Consider the following 17,176-nt stretch of genomic DNA (forward strand, 5'->3'; position numbering starts at 1 on the left):
CATATCTTTGAATATTGTTGGGTTAATCCAAAGGTCACTATGTAAATACATGTTGGCAATGAAACATTTGAAACCTTTTACTTGTGCATATTGCACACTTAACCATTCGTCATTGACAAATTTGAAAACCCACATGAACAGACATCTTATTAAATATGTACGAGCCCATAGATGCAAATGTGTGTGTTGTCAGAAAATCTTGTCAAAAACTGGCGAACTACAAAGACAGTTCAATGGCCACAGGATGTTATGGTATCAATTTAATAATTGCTTGAAGAAAAGGACACCCTATCAGTGTGAGTACTGTGAGAAATGTTTTGTTGACAGAAATCACTTTGTGCAACACATCAGAACTCACACTAATGAGAAATTCTTTCAGTGTAAATACTGTCAGAAATGTTTTGGTCAGAACTCTGATCTTATAAGACATACCAGAACTCATACCAAAGAAAAACCCTTTCAGTGTGAGTTCTGTCAGAAATGTTTTAGTCAGCACGGTAGTCTTAAAACCCATATCAGAACTCATACCAAAGAGAAACCCTTTCAGTGTGAGTATTGTCAGAAATATTTTTCTACCAGAAGCTACCTTGTGTGTCACATCAGAACTCACACTAAAGAGAAACCCTTTCAGTGTGAGTACTGTCAGAAATGTTTTATTGTCAGTAATCAACTTGTACGCCACATCAAAACTCACACTAAAGAAAAACCCTTTCAGTGCGAGTACTGTCAGAAATGTTTTGCTAGAAAAAATGTTCTTGTAAACCATATCAGAACTCATACCAAAGAGAAACCCTTTCAGTGTGAATACTGTCAGAAATGTTTTATTCAGAACTGTGATCTCAAAAGGCATATCAGAACTCATACCAAAGAGAAGTCATTTCTGTGTGAGTACTGTCAGAAATGTTTTAGTCAGAATGCTCATCTAAAAAGGCATATCAGAACTCATACCAAAGAAAAACCCTTTCAATGTGAGTACTGTCAGAAATGTTTTACTCAGAACTGGCGTCTTAAACTTCATATCAGAACTCATACTAATGAAACATCCCATAAGTGCTAGAAATGTTTTGCTGACAGAAGTTACCTTGTGGGCCACAAAGGAACTCACCAAAGAGACGCGCTTTCTGTGTGAATACTATCAGAAATGATTTGCTAGAAAAATTGTCCTTGTTAACCATACCAGATTCTTAGTCAGTGGGAGTGGTCTATTACGTAGACACATAATCTGATTGGACAATCGCATGATTTTCGGAGTCGTCTATCAGGCCGTAGAGGACCCCACGTCATCATGAGTGTTGATAACGCATAACACGCTCATAGAGGTGCACGTATGTATTGCTTTGTATGCGTGAGCGCAGTGAGGAATACTTTCATGCGTGGTAGCAGTACTGCAACAAAAGATGTGAAGTTGTAAACAAGTTTCGTTCATTTTAGAAAAAGGGAGTTTTTATGATGTTAACTCAATTTTTGCTTTAAAAATAATTTACAGTTATTAAGATAATATTTAACTGTCTAGAATGAGAATAAACGATAGGAATTTTTATTTTGACTATCCTCTACCTATGATAGATTTACAGGCAGGTCCAATATTTTTATCGTCGTACTCAAAATATTGGACCTGTGACCTGTCTGTCGTCTATCACACGATAGAGGATAGTCAAAATAAAAATTCCTATCGTTATTCTCTAAATTCACAACCAAGAGAAACCCTTTCAGCATGAATACTGTCAGAAATGTTTTGACGACAGAAGTGCCTTAATTGTACACCACATGAGAACTCACATAGTTCACAGAGAAACCCTTTAAATCCATACTGTCTCCTTTAATTTTGAGCCGAACAACTGAGGTAAAGCAAAGAAAATTGGAAATTACTACCAGCGCCAGTGTGTATTACTCATTCGGTTGTGAACGTACTGTGTTATGAACATTGCATATGTGTTCGACCAATATTTGCATCGTAATAATAAACCGTCTTAAGGCCAAATAAAAAACGATACATGTTTAGGGTCCAGGTTTTTGAAAAAAAAATTAATGGTGGAAAACCCCTATTTGGTCCGCTCTTGATTACGCTACAATACCTGGGGAAATAAAAGGAGGAGGCCTGTTTTATTTTGTTTTTCTTGTAGGTTAGGCTCCTCTACTGATCACACAACTTTTCTGAAATGTTTCTTATACATTTGTAAGGCTATAGACGGCTATAGAACTTCTCAAACGTCTTCTTTAAAAAGTCATAACTGAAATTTTAGAAAATAAAAAGCAATTTAAGAATCTTAAAAAAAAGGAAGGGTGAGGACGCTAAACATGTTTGTTTTTTGACTCGGCCTAATAAGACGGTTTATTCAAAAGCTCTGATTTTGACAAAGCTACAGCACCTAAAAGTCTTTGATTTTTGCAGAGTATCTTAATTTACTAAAGTACATTACAATTGTGTAAAGACCAGAATTAAAAAAATATTTAGGGTGTCCTCAGCAAATGTTACAATATTGCTTTAAGTGCAAGAACTGTCAAAAATGTTTTGCTGTGAAAGTGAAATGAAAATCATTGCATTGGGAGGGGTCATGTGATGAAGTGACATGATTTCTGCCTGATCTTTGTACGGCTTGAGTTATTACGTTGTATATTGAATCGCTACTTTGCTCCCACTCAACACAACAGTTCGTAATCATGGGTGTTACTAATTTCTTTCAAAGACATCCCTAGCTTTGCAATGATTTTTTTTATTAAATTAACCCCATTTTTTATAAAGCAAAACCGAGGACCAAATTGAGCAAATTAAAACCCACTGCTTGTAGTTTTCAATGACTCGAGTTTCAAACATTTCATGGACATAAACTAGAGCGGTAATCGCACCATAGCTGAACCATGGGGCTTTGGCAGTATATTGTGGTACATGTATATATCACCCCTTTATGACCCCTTAATGACCTTAAAGGCCCTTTCAGTGATTTCACAGGAACAATAAAAAAAATGGAAATTTGTCAGAGTTGCTTAGAAATAAAGAATAAGTCTACAGAATTTCATTAAACCACTTTTCCCTGAATACATCGACAAATTAGTCAAAAAACAGAAGTTTTAGAAAGGTTTTCTACTTCAACTCTGAGAAAATCGAGATTTTCGTACAGTGCGCCACCAATCGACTGGAAAAACTTCCTAGTCCAGTGTTTCTAACACGGGGAAGTAGAGTCTAAATTGATTTAAAACAGGCGGCTTTTAAGCTACAATTTTGTAGTAGAAAACAAAATAAGCAATTAAAGATCACCGAGGCAAACTAACGGTCAATTCAAATATGAAAAACAGTTAAAATTTTGTATTTTGTTTAAAATAGTAGCTACTGATGTAATAAGTAGTAGAAACAATACGCAACGCGCGTTGGTACGCGGAGAGTGAGCTTCTTTTCGATCTCGAGTCAGACTTTTTGTACTGTCAGTATCAAAAGTCCAGAATCATGCAAATGCTTTATTTTGTCTAAAATACACGGCTTTCGACCGAACCACTAGCAGGCTATGTTAGCACATCTATGCCAATTACAAAGGTACCAAAATCTGAATTTTGATGATTTTTACGATCGTCCGGATGAGCAAATCACTGAATGGGCCTTTAAATGAATTTTAAAATATTTTAAACATGTTTAGAATGTCATAAGGATCATTGCATATAAATTTCAGCTTAATTGGAGCATTTTTGGTTAAAATGACCTTTTTTGACCCCTGTGACCCCTTGGATGACCTCTGACGTTAGGAAATATTTTTATCATATTCTTTACTTCTTACTCTTTCATTTGACACCACTTGGGGGTTCATACCTTCGTGGGAATTAAAGATATGTCCATTTTAGACCAAATGGTTGGTAAGTAAGTAAGTAAGTAAGTAAATAAGTAACATACACTCATATAGGCTGATACCATTTCATGGTTCAGCAAAAACTTAGTGCTTTCTGCTGCCCACTTGTTTCTTCATATGAAGAGCTTTGTTTCAAAACCCCTAACATCCACTTGCCCAATTTTGAGAACACATCAAAAAATCACTAAAATAATCACTGATATAAGGTGTTTTTCAACAAAAGCAGTTTTTGGCAGGATGCTCATCCTACCCAAGCATCCGCCAAAACTTCTTTTTGTTGCAAACCCCACATATCAGTGATTTTTTGAACGTGTTCTCAAAAATGGGCAAGTGGATGTAAGGGGTTTTGAAACAAAGCTCTTCATATACTAAATCTCAAATTTGATGGGGATAAAAAGTTGGGGACCTTTATGTCATTTTTGTGTTACAAATAAGATCCCTAAAATAGAATACAAAAGCTCCTGGATTTAAAAGGGTCTTAGGCCAATCAAATTGAAAAAAAATCACCCATCACTGCAGAGGAACAGTCAAAGCAGTGGAACAGTGCCTTATTTGCATAAATCCAAAATGGCCACTTATTTAAAGGGGTTAAATTTCAAATTTCGTCAAATCTTGCTAAAAACCATACCATTGTATATCTCTCGTCATAAGGATTCAGAAAAAGTATAGTTTGACCTATCTCCAATGTACATTTCTTGTGTTATAGGGGGAAAATGTCAAATGTCAAAATTTAAACTCTACAAGGGTACAAAAAGTGAAAGATTCCGATTTGGATAAAAATGTTTTCATGTTCCACTTGCAAAACTAAAACGAATAGTTTGCCATATCTCAGGTGGTTTGTTGCCTTGGTAGCATGGCAAAGATCAAATTCCATTGAGCTGTGTTGACCTTGACCTATTTTGTGATGTTACCATTGTAACAAAACATCCAAAACAATGCAACTTTTACCATTTTGATTTTTTGTTTGCCAAAGGAACAATTTGAGACCAGTTGGATTAAAATTGGAGCATATTTCATGCCTGTGGGCACCAACAATTTTTGATTATAACTATATGTGACGTGTCATGTCAAATGCAGACACTTTTGGGCAGGATCGTAAATGGAGAAATAGCCAAAAATCTGCCGGGTGATTTTTTCACAATTTGGGTTTGTTGCAAATTTCTGATGTTATTATTGTTAAAAATAATTATTGTCTGATAGTTTCAGACCGGAATATAACTGGCATCTTGTATTTTTTGAGACATTTTTCAAGGTAATTCTCAACAAGGCTACTTTCAACATTGTAAATAATATTTTAAAGGCCGATATCTCAATTTCCAATTTTATAATACCAACTTACGAACTCATTATAGCTTCGCTTAGGAATGTCCGATTTCATTGGGGGAAATGGCGTTATGGAGCAAAATATCTCTATATTTAAGATATACAGGGTGAGTCAAAAAAAGTGCAAAGAGAAAAGAATCCATTTTTATTAAAGAACCGAGTTGAACCTTTTAGGTTTGAAAACATTTGATATATGATATATTCATCAGCAACCTTGTGTGAAGAAATAAAGGAATTAGCATTTACCGTTTTGTTTTTATGACACATTTTATAGCGATACCCAATTTGAATGTCAGCGCACTCTGTGTAAGGTAGATTTGAAACAACTGCCATTTTCTTAACCTCATTGGCATTGAAATTAAATGGAGCACCCAAATTGCTATTGCCCTTGGTCTTTTTTAAGGAAAAGAAACATTATTTGTTGTTATTTTCATTTTACCTTTACTTTAAAGATGTTTATTCTCAATCAAAAACATACAAATTTGTAGGCGGGTTTTTTCAAATGTCAAAATAAAATGCGCGCATATTGAAGTGGAGTGAATTACAAAATATCCAGTAAGTTGGACATATTGGGATTAAAAAACTGGAGTTGGAGTCGAGTGAGGTATGAAAGGCTTAAATTAATGTTAGAAAGTTTGTTTGAACAGGAAAAAAATTTAAATAACGCAAAAATCAACTTTTTAAGGTTGATGTCAGTTTCAGAGCTAATGCCTTTACCCTGCATTGTGTGCTCTCATTCAAAATACAGTGTACATGGTATCTCGTGGACAAATAACGAAATTGGGTATCGCAGCAAAAGGGCGGTAGTCGCGATTCACTTCATATTTTCACAGTAGGTGACTTTTGAGTGTGGCATTTATAAACTTTTTCAATAATGGGAATGTTTGACTTGGTTCTTGCATAAATATCGATTCTTTGCTCTATTGCACTTTTTTTGACTCACCCTGTATGTAAAAACCTAAAAATTTATAACCTGCCCAAAAGTGTCTGATTTTGACATGACATGTCACGTATGTCGGAGACAGGTCAAACTATAGTTTTTTTTAAATCCTTATGAGGAGAGCAATACATTTGTATGGTTGTTAATAAGATTGGACCAACTTTGAAATTTCACCCCTGCATAAGCGGCCATTTTGAATTATGCAAATTAGGCACTGTTCCACTATGGGGATTTTAAGGAACTTTTGATGTGTTATTAAATATACTTTTCTGAAATGAATGTTGATTAAATGGATTCTGTTGCAATTAGTGGTAGGTAAACCCCTTGTTTTTCTTAATTTGATTGGCCTGTCTACACCATCAAAGTGTTAGACATAATCAAACACTTTTGTGGTGTAAACCACAAATAATGCAATAATGTAGACTAAACAAACTGTCAAAAATTCAGCTTTCATAAAAGTCGAAATCTGGTCCGATGGGGGGGGGGGCAAAGGAGGCATTTTTGAAAATTGAGTTACTGTATTATTACGTTAGGGGTGGTGCAATAATTATGTGTACCCGGGGTGAATTCTCAAAATGGTCTGCCAAAATCGCTTGTCCCCCTTTGGCTGCCAAAAACCTTTGCCCCCCTTTCGACGTGCCAAAAACCTTTGCCCCCCTTTTGGCGTGCCAAAAATCTTTGCCCCCCCTTACACATGCAAGATTTTGGGGAACCCAAATTTAAAACCTTAAATTGTCCTAACATATAATGCGAGCGCAGCGAGCAGGAAATTTCGCATATTTGAACGTGTTCGTAACGTTTTCCTATGCCTTTTAGGGCGTAATATAGAAGCGGTGCCCAAAATATCTGTGCCAAAAATTGCTTGCCCCCCTTTCGACCTGCCAAAATTGCTTGACCCCCCTTTCGACCTGCCAAAAATGCTTGCCCTCCTTTTGGCCTGCCAAAAATCTTTGCCCCCCTATAAATCACCCCGGGGTACACATAATTATTGCACCACCCTTATTCAAACAATAGACAATCATTTACTGAAAACACCAAATACTTGGTTCTAAAGTTATAAAGCTTTTGATGTCTATTTTCTTATGTATTTTTTTTTTTTTTAGTCCATATTTTTACCTTTATCTCAGCTTCAAATTTGCCGACTTTGGCCCTCATGGACCAGATCGTGCATTTGTTAGTTAAGTTGATAACCAGGGTATCTTGACTAATTTCGCCATGCTGACTCCAAAAAAGGCGTTGAGCAAGCATTATTTTGAGACTGACCTTCAAAATGACCCCATATACAGGGGTAAAAAATTAAGGGATCTGGAATGAGCGTTTTGACAGTATTTTTTGTGGGACATGAGAGCACATCAGACATATCGAATAGCATTCTGAATACAAAGAATGTCTTTCTGATATCAAATAATTTTAATTTTTTGAAATTCACAATATAAATACTTATAATTTTTTGAAATTCACAATATAAATACAAATTTTATGACAAATTATTAAAATTTGATATTTTTCACATTTTTGATATATAACAGTCCTCGAAGTAAATTTTATAAATCTAATGGTATTATTCTTAAAATGTATGTAGTTAGGAGGAAAAGCCAACGATCAGTTGAAATTTTGACCTTTTATATTGCAGATATGGATTTTTTTCCCAAAAGACCTATTTTTTTTGGTGTTTTGAGGAACAAAATCCATATCTTCAATAGGAAAGGTCAAATTTTCAATTGATCGTTGGCTTTTCATCCCACCTACATACACTTTTAAATATTATCGGATTTATAAAGTATACTTAGAGTACTATTAAATATCAAAAATATAAATTTTTAATCTTTTGCCATAAAATGTGTATTACATTGCGAATTTCAAAAAATGAAAATTATTTGATATCAGAAGGACATTCTTCGTATTCAGAATGCAATTCGATATGTATGATGTGCTCTAATGTCCCACAATTTAAATACTCAGTGTCCAAAGGTTCATACCCCAACCCTTAAAGGAGTATTTCGTGATCCTAGCATCCTCTTTTAATGTCATTTTTCAGTAGATATCCACAAAAAAAGCTTAGTTCCAAAATTTCAGTTGATTCCGATATTGCACTTGTGAGTTATGCATGATTATGTGTATTACACTGCTCCATAGACAATGTGTTGTAATTTCGTTCTGTTATACCTGAACGTAATTCAAATTTGACAATATTCTTGCAAAATTAATTAATCTGCAAGAAACATCTTGTATAAACATGTAGGTAGAGGTATCCAGTGGTATAAAAATCTCAACTTTTTTTGAGAAAAGTGGGGGATGAGGCTGTGGATCACGAAATGCCCTTTTAAACATGCCGTGATTTCGCTCATTAGCATATCAAATTGTTGTGTAATATATGAGGATGGATGATTTTTATTTGAGAGTGATTTATTAGTACTGGTTTCAGATATCTTTACTCTAGAAATGTTATTTACACTTGAAATTTAAAGAAAATTTGTATTTCAAAATTCATTTGTTGAAATAAAAGTTTGAACTTGAACTTTAAATTTGAATGGCTAATTATTTAAAGTGAGTTTCCGTACACTCCTGTACCCAAAGAGCCGTCTCAGGTTGATTGTCTACCCCACGCTAAGGCGCGCAGCAGCTTGGCAATTTTAGACTAATTGAGCTCAAAATGAAGGTGAATTTTGCTATATAAAGAGCCAGTGCATGTGAAGCTTCCCGGGCGAAGCTTGCAACATTTTAGCATATTACACTATTTTGGGCCAAAAAAAAATTGTGTTTTTTGGGCTTAAAAGGAAGATGTGCAGGGTAATTTGGGACCTGGGTCCATGTGGCCCAGTCTGAAATCCAGCACGTATTGTCATTTGATACAGGTTTATGAACTGTGCCATTGACCAGGAGACTAATTTGACTCATGGGGTAATGCCAAAAACTGTAACTTTTTATGTTTTTTCCAGAAATGCAGACGGCTCTAGCTATGGGAGAATGGGTAGACTTCCCTCTGGGAAGAATATTGTTGAGTAAAATCAGCCCTTATGAGATCGTGTTTGCACTCCATTGTTCACAGGGATATCTTCGTAATCTTCTGACCCTTTTCATGATCAAGCTTTTCATTTCATGTACATATCCTTAAAACTTTTGAATCCATGCTTTCTTCAAATGTTTTCAGCTTTGACAGCCAGTTGCCATGGCAATTGCCATGAGCATGAAAGTTAGTCTTAAAAACACAGTGGTCAATCTGTCATCATAACCAGCTGGACTTCACGTGGGTCACCATACTATATGCCCTCTGGCAATTCCAGCCCTGAAACTCACTACCCTGCCCAGCTGACCTCCAGAGCACCAGGAATGTGTTGACATGCAAAAGGTCAAACATCAGCAGGTGTCGAGGAATATCAGATCAAATTATGAAATCCAATATCAGAAAATGAAACCAGTGAAACAAAATTAATTACCCTCGCTTTTCTCTAATCGAGGGTAATTTTGCCAAAGTTCTTTAAGGACCCGTCGACGAAATGTTTGCTGAAATTAGATTGCCATAACTTTATATCCACTCTAATGTAAGCTCATAATGCAGATCCAGTTAATTTAAAGGATGTCTCTGGCAAGCACAACATTTTATCAAGCACGAATCACATGGTTTTATTTAAAACAAACTCAGTAGTTTCCCAGGCGCCGAAAATTGTCGAGTGCAATGACATCTCAGTAATACAATGAAAACTGATCACAATTTAGCACATATAACCATGATGTCATTGCACTTAGACAATTTCGGCGCAGGAATTTTTGAATACTGTGTGTTGAGAGCCGACTGTTTTTATTAGTTCTTATGGTCAGTATGAGTTTGTTTTCAATAAAACCATGTGATTCGTGCTTGAAAACTATTTTCTTAACATATAAGGCATAAAGTTATGATTGCTGGAGAGTCCTTTTAAAGGTCCAATCAGTTTTGCCTAAGTACTCCATCATATGAATTGAACGTATTAAGTTCACCTGATATAAACCATGCTTTAATAATGAATTGCAACAACTCGTAGTATAATGTATTCTTGTATCCCATTGTATATTCTTGTGCCAAACTGGGGGCATTGGTCATTGACCAGTGGGTATCCGTGAACAAAGATCAATGTACAAAGAGTCATTTTCAAGATCAAAGGACTGTACGTATGTACATAGCATGAATAGTGTTTCTCAAACAAGCAAATTTGAGAACCAGGGTACGTCGCTAAACATCTTTTACATTTTGGGTCTTTTGAGAAAGAAGTTGCCCAAAATCAGGTGGACTTGACCTTTTGAGTTTAAGTGCTTTTTCAGTTGTGTATAATACAGAGTTTAGATTCAAGAAAATTTAAAAGAGATTTTGCCCATGCTTATTTTAGAAATGAAAATTGCCATGTCTACTTGTTATCTTATTTTCAGGTCAATTTTCATGTTCACGATTAATACCCTCATATCAATGTCAAACAGGCCCAAATGAGGACAAACAAGTTAAAAACATAATTGGTTTAAATAGACTGCCATTAGCACTACTTTCAGCTTTAAATATGGGCTATTTGTATTATCAAATGCACGTGTAAAGTCAAGTGATCATTTGGTAGATCAGTTAGGCAACAAATTTTGTTCAGAACATCTGTGCCTATCTCTACCCATAAAATCAATGTTATTTGAAAATTTATCAAATTTTTTAATGTTGTTTTAACATTTCAGATTTTGATCCACTGAGATAAAAACCAGTGAGGATTGTTGGTCTTGTATTGCTTGCTGCTTCACTCCAGGACATCTCTGCTAGAGTTGACTTTCATGGTGGGTTTTTTAGTGCTCACAGTCACTTAATCTACATCTTTGACTATTGTTGGGTTCAAAGTTATCTATGTAAATACATGTTGGCAATGAAATGTTTGAAACCATTTACTTGTGCATATTGCACACTCAATCATTCATCTTTGGCAAATTTGAAAACCCATGTGAACAGACATCTTATTAAATATGTACGAGCCCATAGATGCAAATGTGTGTTGTGTCAGAAAATCTTGTCAAAACTGGCGAGCTGCAAAGACAGTTCAATAGCCACAGGATGTTATGTTATCAATTTAATAATTGCTTGAAGAAAAGGACACCCTATCAGTGTGAGTACTGTGAGAAATGTTTTGTTGACAGAAATCCCTTTGTGCAACACATCAGAACTCACACTAATGAGAAATTTTCTCATTTTCAGTGTAAATACTGTCAGAAATGTTTTGGTCAGAACGCTGATCTTAAAAGACATATCAGAACTCATGCCAAAGAGAAACCCTTTCAGTGTGAATACTGTCAGAAATGTTTTAATTACATCTGTGATCTTAAAAGACACATCAGAATTCACACTAAACAAAAACCCTTTCAATGCGAGTACTGTCCGAAATGTTTTAGTCGGAACGGCAGTCTTAAAAGCCACATCAGAACTCACACCGATGAGAAATTCTTTCAGTGTGAATACTGTCAGAAATGTTTTGGTCAGAACTCTGATCTTGAAAGGCATATCAGAACTCATACCAAAGAGAAACCCTTTCAGTGTGAATACTGTCAGAAATGTTTTAATTACAACTGTGATCTTAAAAGTCACGTCAGAACTCACACTAAAGAAAAACCCTTTCAGTGTGAGTTCTGTCAGAAATGTTTTGCTAGAAAAGATGTCCTTGTGAACCATATCAGAACTCATACCAAAGAAAAACTCTTTCATTGTGAGTACTGTCAGAAATGTTTTAGTCAGAAGACTAATCTTAAAACCCACATCAGAACTCACACAGATGAGAAACCATTTCAGTGTGAGTACTGTCAGAAATGTTTTGCTAGAAAAAATGTCCTTGTGAACCATATCAGAACTCATACCAAAGAGAAACCCTTTCAGTGTCAATACTGTCAGAAATGTTTTAATCAGTACGATTATCTTAAAAAGCATATGAGAACTCACGCCAAAGAGAAACCCTTTCAGTGTGAATACTGTCAGAAATGTTTTAGTCATAACTTTGCACTTAAAAGGCATATCAGAACTCACACTAAAGAGAAAACCTTTCAGTGCGAGTAGGTCTTGAAATCCACTCCGTTCTTTCTTTCTTTCTTTCTTCTTCTTCTGGCAACAAATACACATTTTTTGCTCTAGCTCAGATATGCTTTGACCGATTTTGACCTAACTTGATCAACCATCATTAACCATGACCATACATGTTACATGACACTTAAGGGATCAAAGGTCACAGAGGAGTCAAATAGGCCAAAATGTGATTTCAGCTAAAAATGCTTCTTCTCTGACATGTTACTTCTTACAATGACGTCACTTGCACATATGCATCAGCTATATCCAGTGTCTATAGGGTGTTCACAGATTTGGGGTCAAAGGACATTAAGGAGTCATTTCTGGTATAAAACCAAATATCTTCAACATGCTTCTTCTGCCACAATTTACATAGTACGATGTCACTTGTACATATGCATCGGCTATATCCAGTGTCTATAGGGTGTTTTCAGAATTGGGGTCAAAGGTCATTAAGGAGTCATTTCCGGTTAAAGTAAAAAAATCTTCAAAAATTCATATCTGCTACATGTAACATAAATACGCTGATGCTACTTGCACGGAAATGACCCTTATGATATCTTAAATATATTAAAAACCACAAAGTTTAGGGTCAAAGGTCAAATTTTTAAAATTGGTCCAATCGAGCTCAAATTGGAAAGGAATGATCCTTGTGACATTCTAATCATGTTAACAGTATGACCATGAAGGTCAAAGTTTAGGGGTCATTTCGTCAAAGGTCAATAAGGGGGTCATATCTGCTTAACGGCTATGTCTAGGTTCAGATCTATAGCTAGATCTAGTTTTATTTTTGTTCATGCAAATCGAGAACAAAATCGGTCACTAAAAATAATTAAGCCAAGTGACCTTTACATATTTTTGTATGACACAGTACCACTACATTATGATCTGCCGACAATGTGCAGTGGCTAACCTGATTGACGCTTTCACATACACCCTCGTTTGTATGTCACCGTACTACCACATGGTGTATCCCAATTGTAGGTTAGCCCAGCACAGATGGTACATGCTTGAAATCATGAGCATACATTTTACAGATTCTTAAAAAATTGGCATTTTATGTTAGTGTGATTTATTTCTAGTATCAGAAATGTGTTTGCAAGGAAAGTTATACTGAAATTGATGAAAGAAAAACTGTAGTTCAGATTTATTTGATGTAATAAAAGTACAAACTTAAAATGTACCTTTGAATGGCTAATTATTTAATGTGAGTTTCCATACACTCTTGTGCCTAATTAATGTCCCATCTCAGGTAGACTCTCCACCTAACCCAACCGCTTGTCACTGTACACAAACCCCAAGTGAAGTAATCTTTGTAACCTGTCATCAATACATGTATTGGCAGGTATGATCAAATCTCATGCAGAAGTAATCCTTGTAATCTGCCATCAATACATGTATTGGCAGTTATAATCAAATCTCAGAAGTAATCCTTGTAATCTGTCATCAATACATGTATTGGCAGTTATAATCAAATCTCAAAAGTAATCCTTGTAATCTGACATCAATCCATGTATTGGCAGTTATGATCAAATCTCAGAAGTAATCCTTATAATCTGTCATCAATACATGTATTGGCAGTTATGATCAAATCTCAGAAGTAATCCTTATAATCTGTCATTAATCCATGTATTGGCAGTTATGATCAAATCTCAGAAGTATTCCTTGTAATCTGTCATCAATCCATGTATTGGCAGTTATGATCAAATCTCAGAAGTAATCCTTGTAATCTGTCATCAATACATGTATTGGCAGTTATGATCAAATCTCAGAAGTAATCCTTGTAATCTGTCATCAATACATGTATTGGCAGTTATGATCGAATCTCAGAAGTAATCCTTGTAATCTGTCATCAATCCATGTATTGGCAGTTATAATCAAATCTCAGAAGTAATCCTTGTAATCTGTCATCAATCCATGTATTGGCAGTTATAATCAAATCTCAGAAGTAATCCTTGTAATCTGTCATCAATACATGTATTGGCAGTTATGATCAAATCTCAGAAGTAATCCTTGTAATCTGTCATCAATCCATGTATTGGCAGTTATGATCAAATCTCAGAAGTAATCCTTGTAATCTGACATCAATACATGTATTGGCAGTTATGATCAAATCTCAGAAGTAATCCTTTCAATCTGTCATCAATCCATGTATTGGCAGTTATGATCAAATCTCAGAAGTAATCCTTGTAATCTGTCATCAATCCATGTATTGGCAGTTATGATCAAATCTCAGAAGTAATCCTTGTAATCTGTCATCAATCCATATATTGGCAGTTATGATCAAATCTCAGAAGTAATCCTTGTAATCTGTCATCAATCCATGTATTGGCAGTTATCAAATCTCAGAAGTAATCCTTGTAATCTGCCATCAATACATGTATTGGCAGTTATGATCAAATCTCAGAAGTAATCCTTGTAATCTGTCATCAATCCATCAATTGGCAGTTATGATCAAATCTCAGAAGTAATCCTTGTATCAAAATCAGGTGAACTTTTTGACCTTTTGAGTTCAGTACTTTGCCAGTTGTATATAATGCAGAGTTAAGAGTCAAAATAATTTATAATTTTTGCACCACACCAGATAATGACAATGCTTGATTAGGATATAGAAATTAAATTGCCATACATGTATTACTTGTGTAGGGGTGCATTTTCAATTCAATGCTTATATATGTGTGCTTTTTGAATGTGATGGATGATACTCCCTTGTCAATGTGAAATTAAAACAGAGATTGCCATTATTAACACTTCTTACAGATGTAATATATAAATATGAACTATTCACAAATGCACCTATTAAGGGACCGTTCACAAACACTTGTAGGGGGGGCTGATGCAAAAAGGGGGCCCCTGAAAATTTTTGACCATCGTAAGGCGGGGCCCTGAAAAAAATGACCACAAATTTTCCTGGGAAAATTGAGTTTATATGCTTTTCTATGGGGTTGACCCATAATTTTCATGTCTAAAAGGGGCCTTGAAATTTTGAGATCTTTCAAAAGGGGGCCCCGAAAAATTGTCGCGATAAAATTTTTTTGCATCAGGCCCCCCTTACAAGTGTTTGTGAACGGTCCCTAAGTGATCATTTAGTGAAACAGTAAGGTAACATATTCTGTACAGAAGAAAATATGTGGTTTGAAAAGTATAAACATTTATTATTTATTTATTATTGTTGTTCTAACATTTCAGATATATTGATCCACTGAGACAGAAGCCACTGAGGACAGCTGTGGTCTTGTATTGCTTGTTGCTTTACTCCAGGACATCTCTGCTAGAGTTGACTTTCATGGTGGGTTTGAGGTGCATGCAATCACTTGATCTACATCTTTGAATATTGTTGGGTTAATCTAAAGTTCACTATGTAAATACATGTTGGCAATGAAACGCTTGAAACCATTTCTTGTACATAAATGTTTTGCCATCAGAAGTGCATGGGTCGCATCAGAACTCACACCGAAGAGAAATCCTTTGAGTGTGAGTTCTGTCAGAAATGTTTTAGTCATAACTTTGATCGTAAAAGGCATATCAGAACTCATACCAAAGTAAAACCCTGTAAGTGAGAGTACGGTCAGAATTGTTTTAGCCATAACTGTAATCTTTTAAAGGGCATAACATAACTCATACCAAAGAGAACCCTGTAAGTGTGAGTACTGTCAGAATTGTTTTAGCCATAAGTGTTATCTTTTAAAGGGCATAACATAACTCCTACCAAAGAGAACCCTGTAAGTGTGAGTACTGTCAGAATTGTTTTAGCCATAAGTGTAATCTTTTAAAGGGCATAACATAACTCATACCAAAGAGAACCCTGGAAGTGTGAGTACTGTCAGAATTGTTTTAGCCATAAGTGTTATCTTTTAAAGGGCATAACATAACTCCTACCAAAGAGAACCCTGTAAGTGTGAGTACTGTCAGAATTGTTTTAGCCATAAGTGTAATCTTTTAAAAGGCATAACATAACTCATACCAAAGAGACCCCTATAAGTGTGAATACTGTCAGAAATGCTTTAGCCATAACTGTAATCATAGCAAAGCGAAACACTGTAAGTGTGAGTACTGTCAGAAATGTTTAGCCATAACTGTTATCTTAAAGGGCATTATGCTAAGAAATCTGTTGCTCCAAACTTGAGTTGAAATTAGAAGCCTAAAGCAATCTCAACAACACTTTAAAACCAAAATGCAAATTTCTTTTAACAAATTTGGCATACTCCTCATGCTACAACCATGTCCTAACAAAATTATACTAAAATAATTGCTGATTGGCTGCTGTCATATGATAATTAACCCAACTGACCTTTGCACATACGCACACATTTGTAAGTCATTCATACACTCTTAGATTGCAAGAACCAATTAGAGCAAGCGTTAGAAAAATCCAAACCATGCATTGATTGTGTATGTGCACTCCACGTGCTACGCCAAGAGTGCTTTCAGTGCTGCGTTAAGCGTCGGGTAGGCTTGATTCATTTTCTGGCGGGTTGATGCATTAATTTTTATTTGGTTCTATTTTCCAATATTTTAAGTTATAATTTTGTTATAAAAACAGCAAAAATCACATGTTTTTTTTCTTCTCGTGTATGAAATAGGTTAATGAAACGCGTATGACTAGTTGCTCGATAAATTAGACAAAATAATGCACTTGCGCTGATGTTGATGCATCTAATGCTAATGCTTCGAGGCTCGTGCATTAAGACGCATCAACATCAGCGAGCGTGCATTGTTTTGTCTAATTTCTCTCCCAACAAGTTATACTCGTTCATTAACCTATAATAGTTCTACTACAACATGAATGATGGACAAGTTCCGACAGCGTACTAATGCTGACCTGACTGATCTTTGCATGAACACCCACATTTGTGACGTGTCATGTCAAAAGGAGACACTTTTGGGCAGGATCGTAAATGGAGAAAGAGCCAAAAATCTGTCCGGGGTGATTTTTTTACAATTTGGGTTTGTTGCGAATTTGTGATGTTATTATTGTTAAAAATATTGTCTGATAATTTCAGACCAGAATATAACTGGCATCTT

General features: G+C 35.4%; 1 protein-coding gene across 10 annotated transcripts in view; it reads left to right on the forward strand.

The window, feature by feature from the left end:
• LOC140168261 (uncharacterized) overlaps positions 1-17,176 on the forward strand; it is a 71,567-nt gene that overhangs the window by 48,187 nt on the left and 6,204 nt on the right. For 5 of the 10 annotated variants that reach the window (XM_072191605.1, XM_072191606.1, XM_072191607.1 and 2 more), the window contains one exon: positions 10,789-13,283. The exons of 1 other annotated variant lie outside the window; for it this stretch is intronic. In XM_072191605.1, the coding sequence (XP_072047706.1) occupies positions 11,084-12,145 (1,062 nt within the window). In that variant the 5' untranslated portion in view covers positions 10,789-11,083 and the 3' untranslated portion in view covers positions 12,146-13,283. Of the gene's footprint in view, positions 1-10,788; positions 13,284-15,340; positions 15,441-17,176 lie in introns of those variants that run through there. 4 more of the 10 variants (XR_011861175.1, XR_011861176.1, XR_011861179.1 and 1 more) reach the window with 2 other exon arrangements.

This window comes from Amphiura filiformis, chromosome 13, assembly GCF_039555335.1.
Source record: "Amphiura filiformis chromosome 13, Afil_fr2py, whole genome shotgun sequence".
Lineage (NCBI taxonomy): Eukaryota > Metazoa > Echinodermata > Ophiuroidea > Amphilepidida > Amphiuridae > Amphiura > Amphiura filiformis.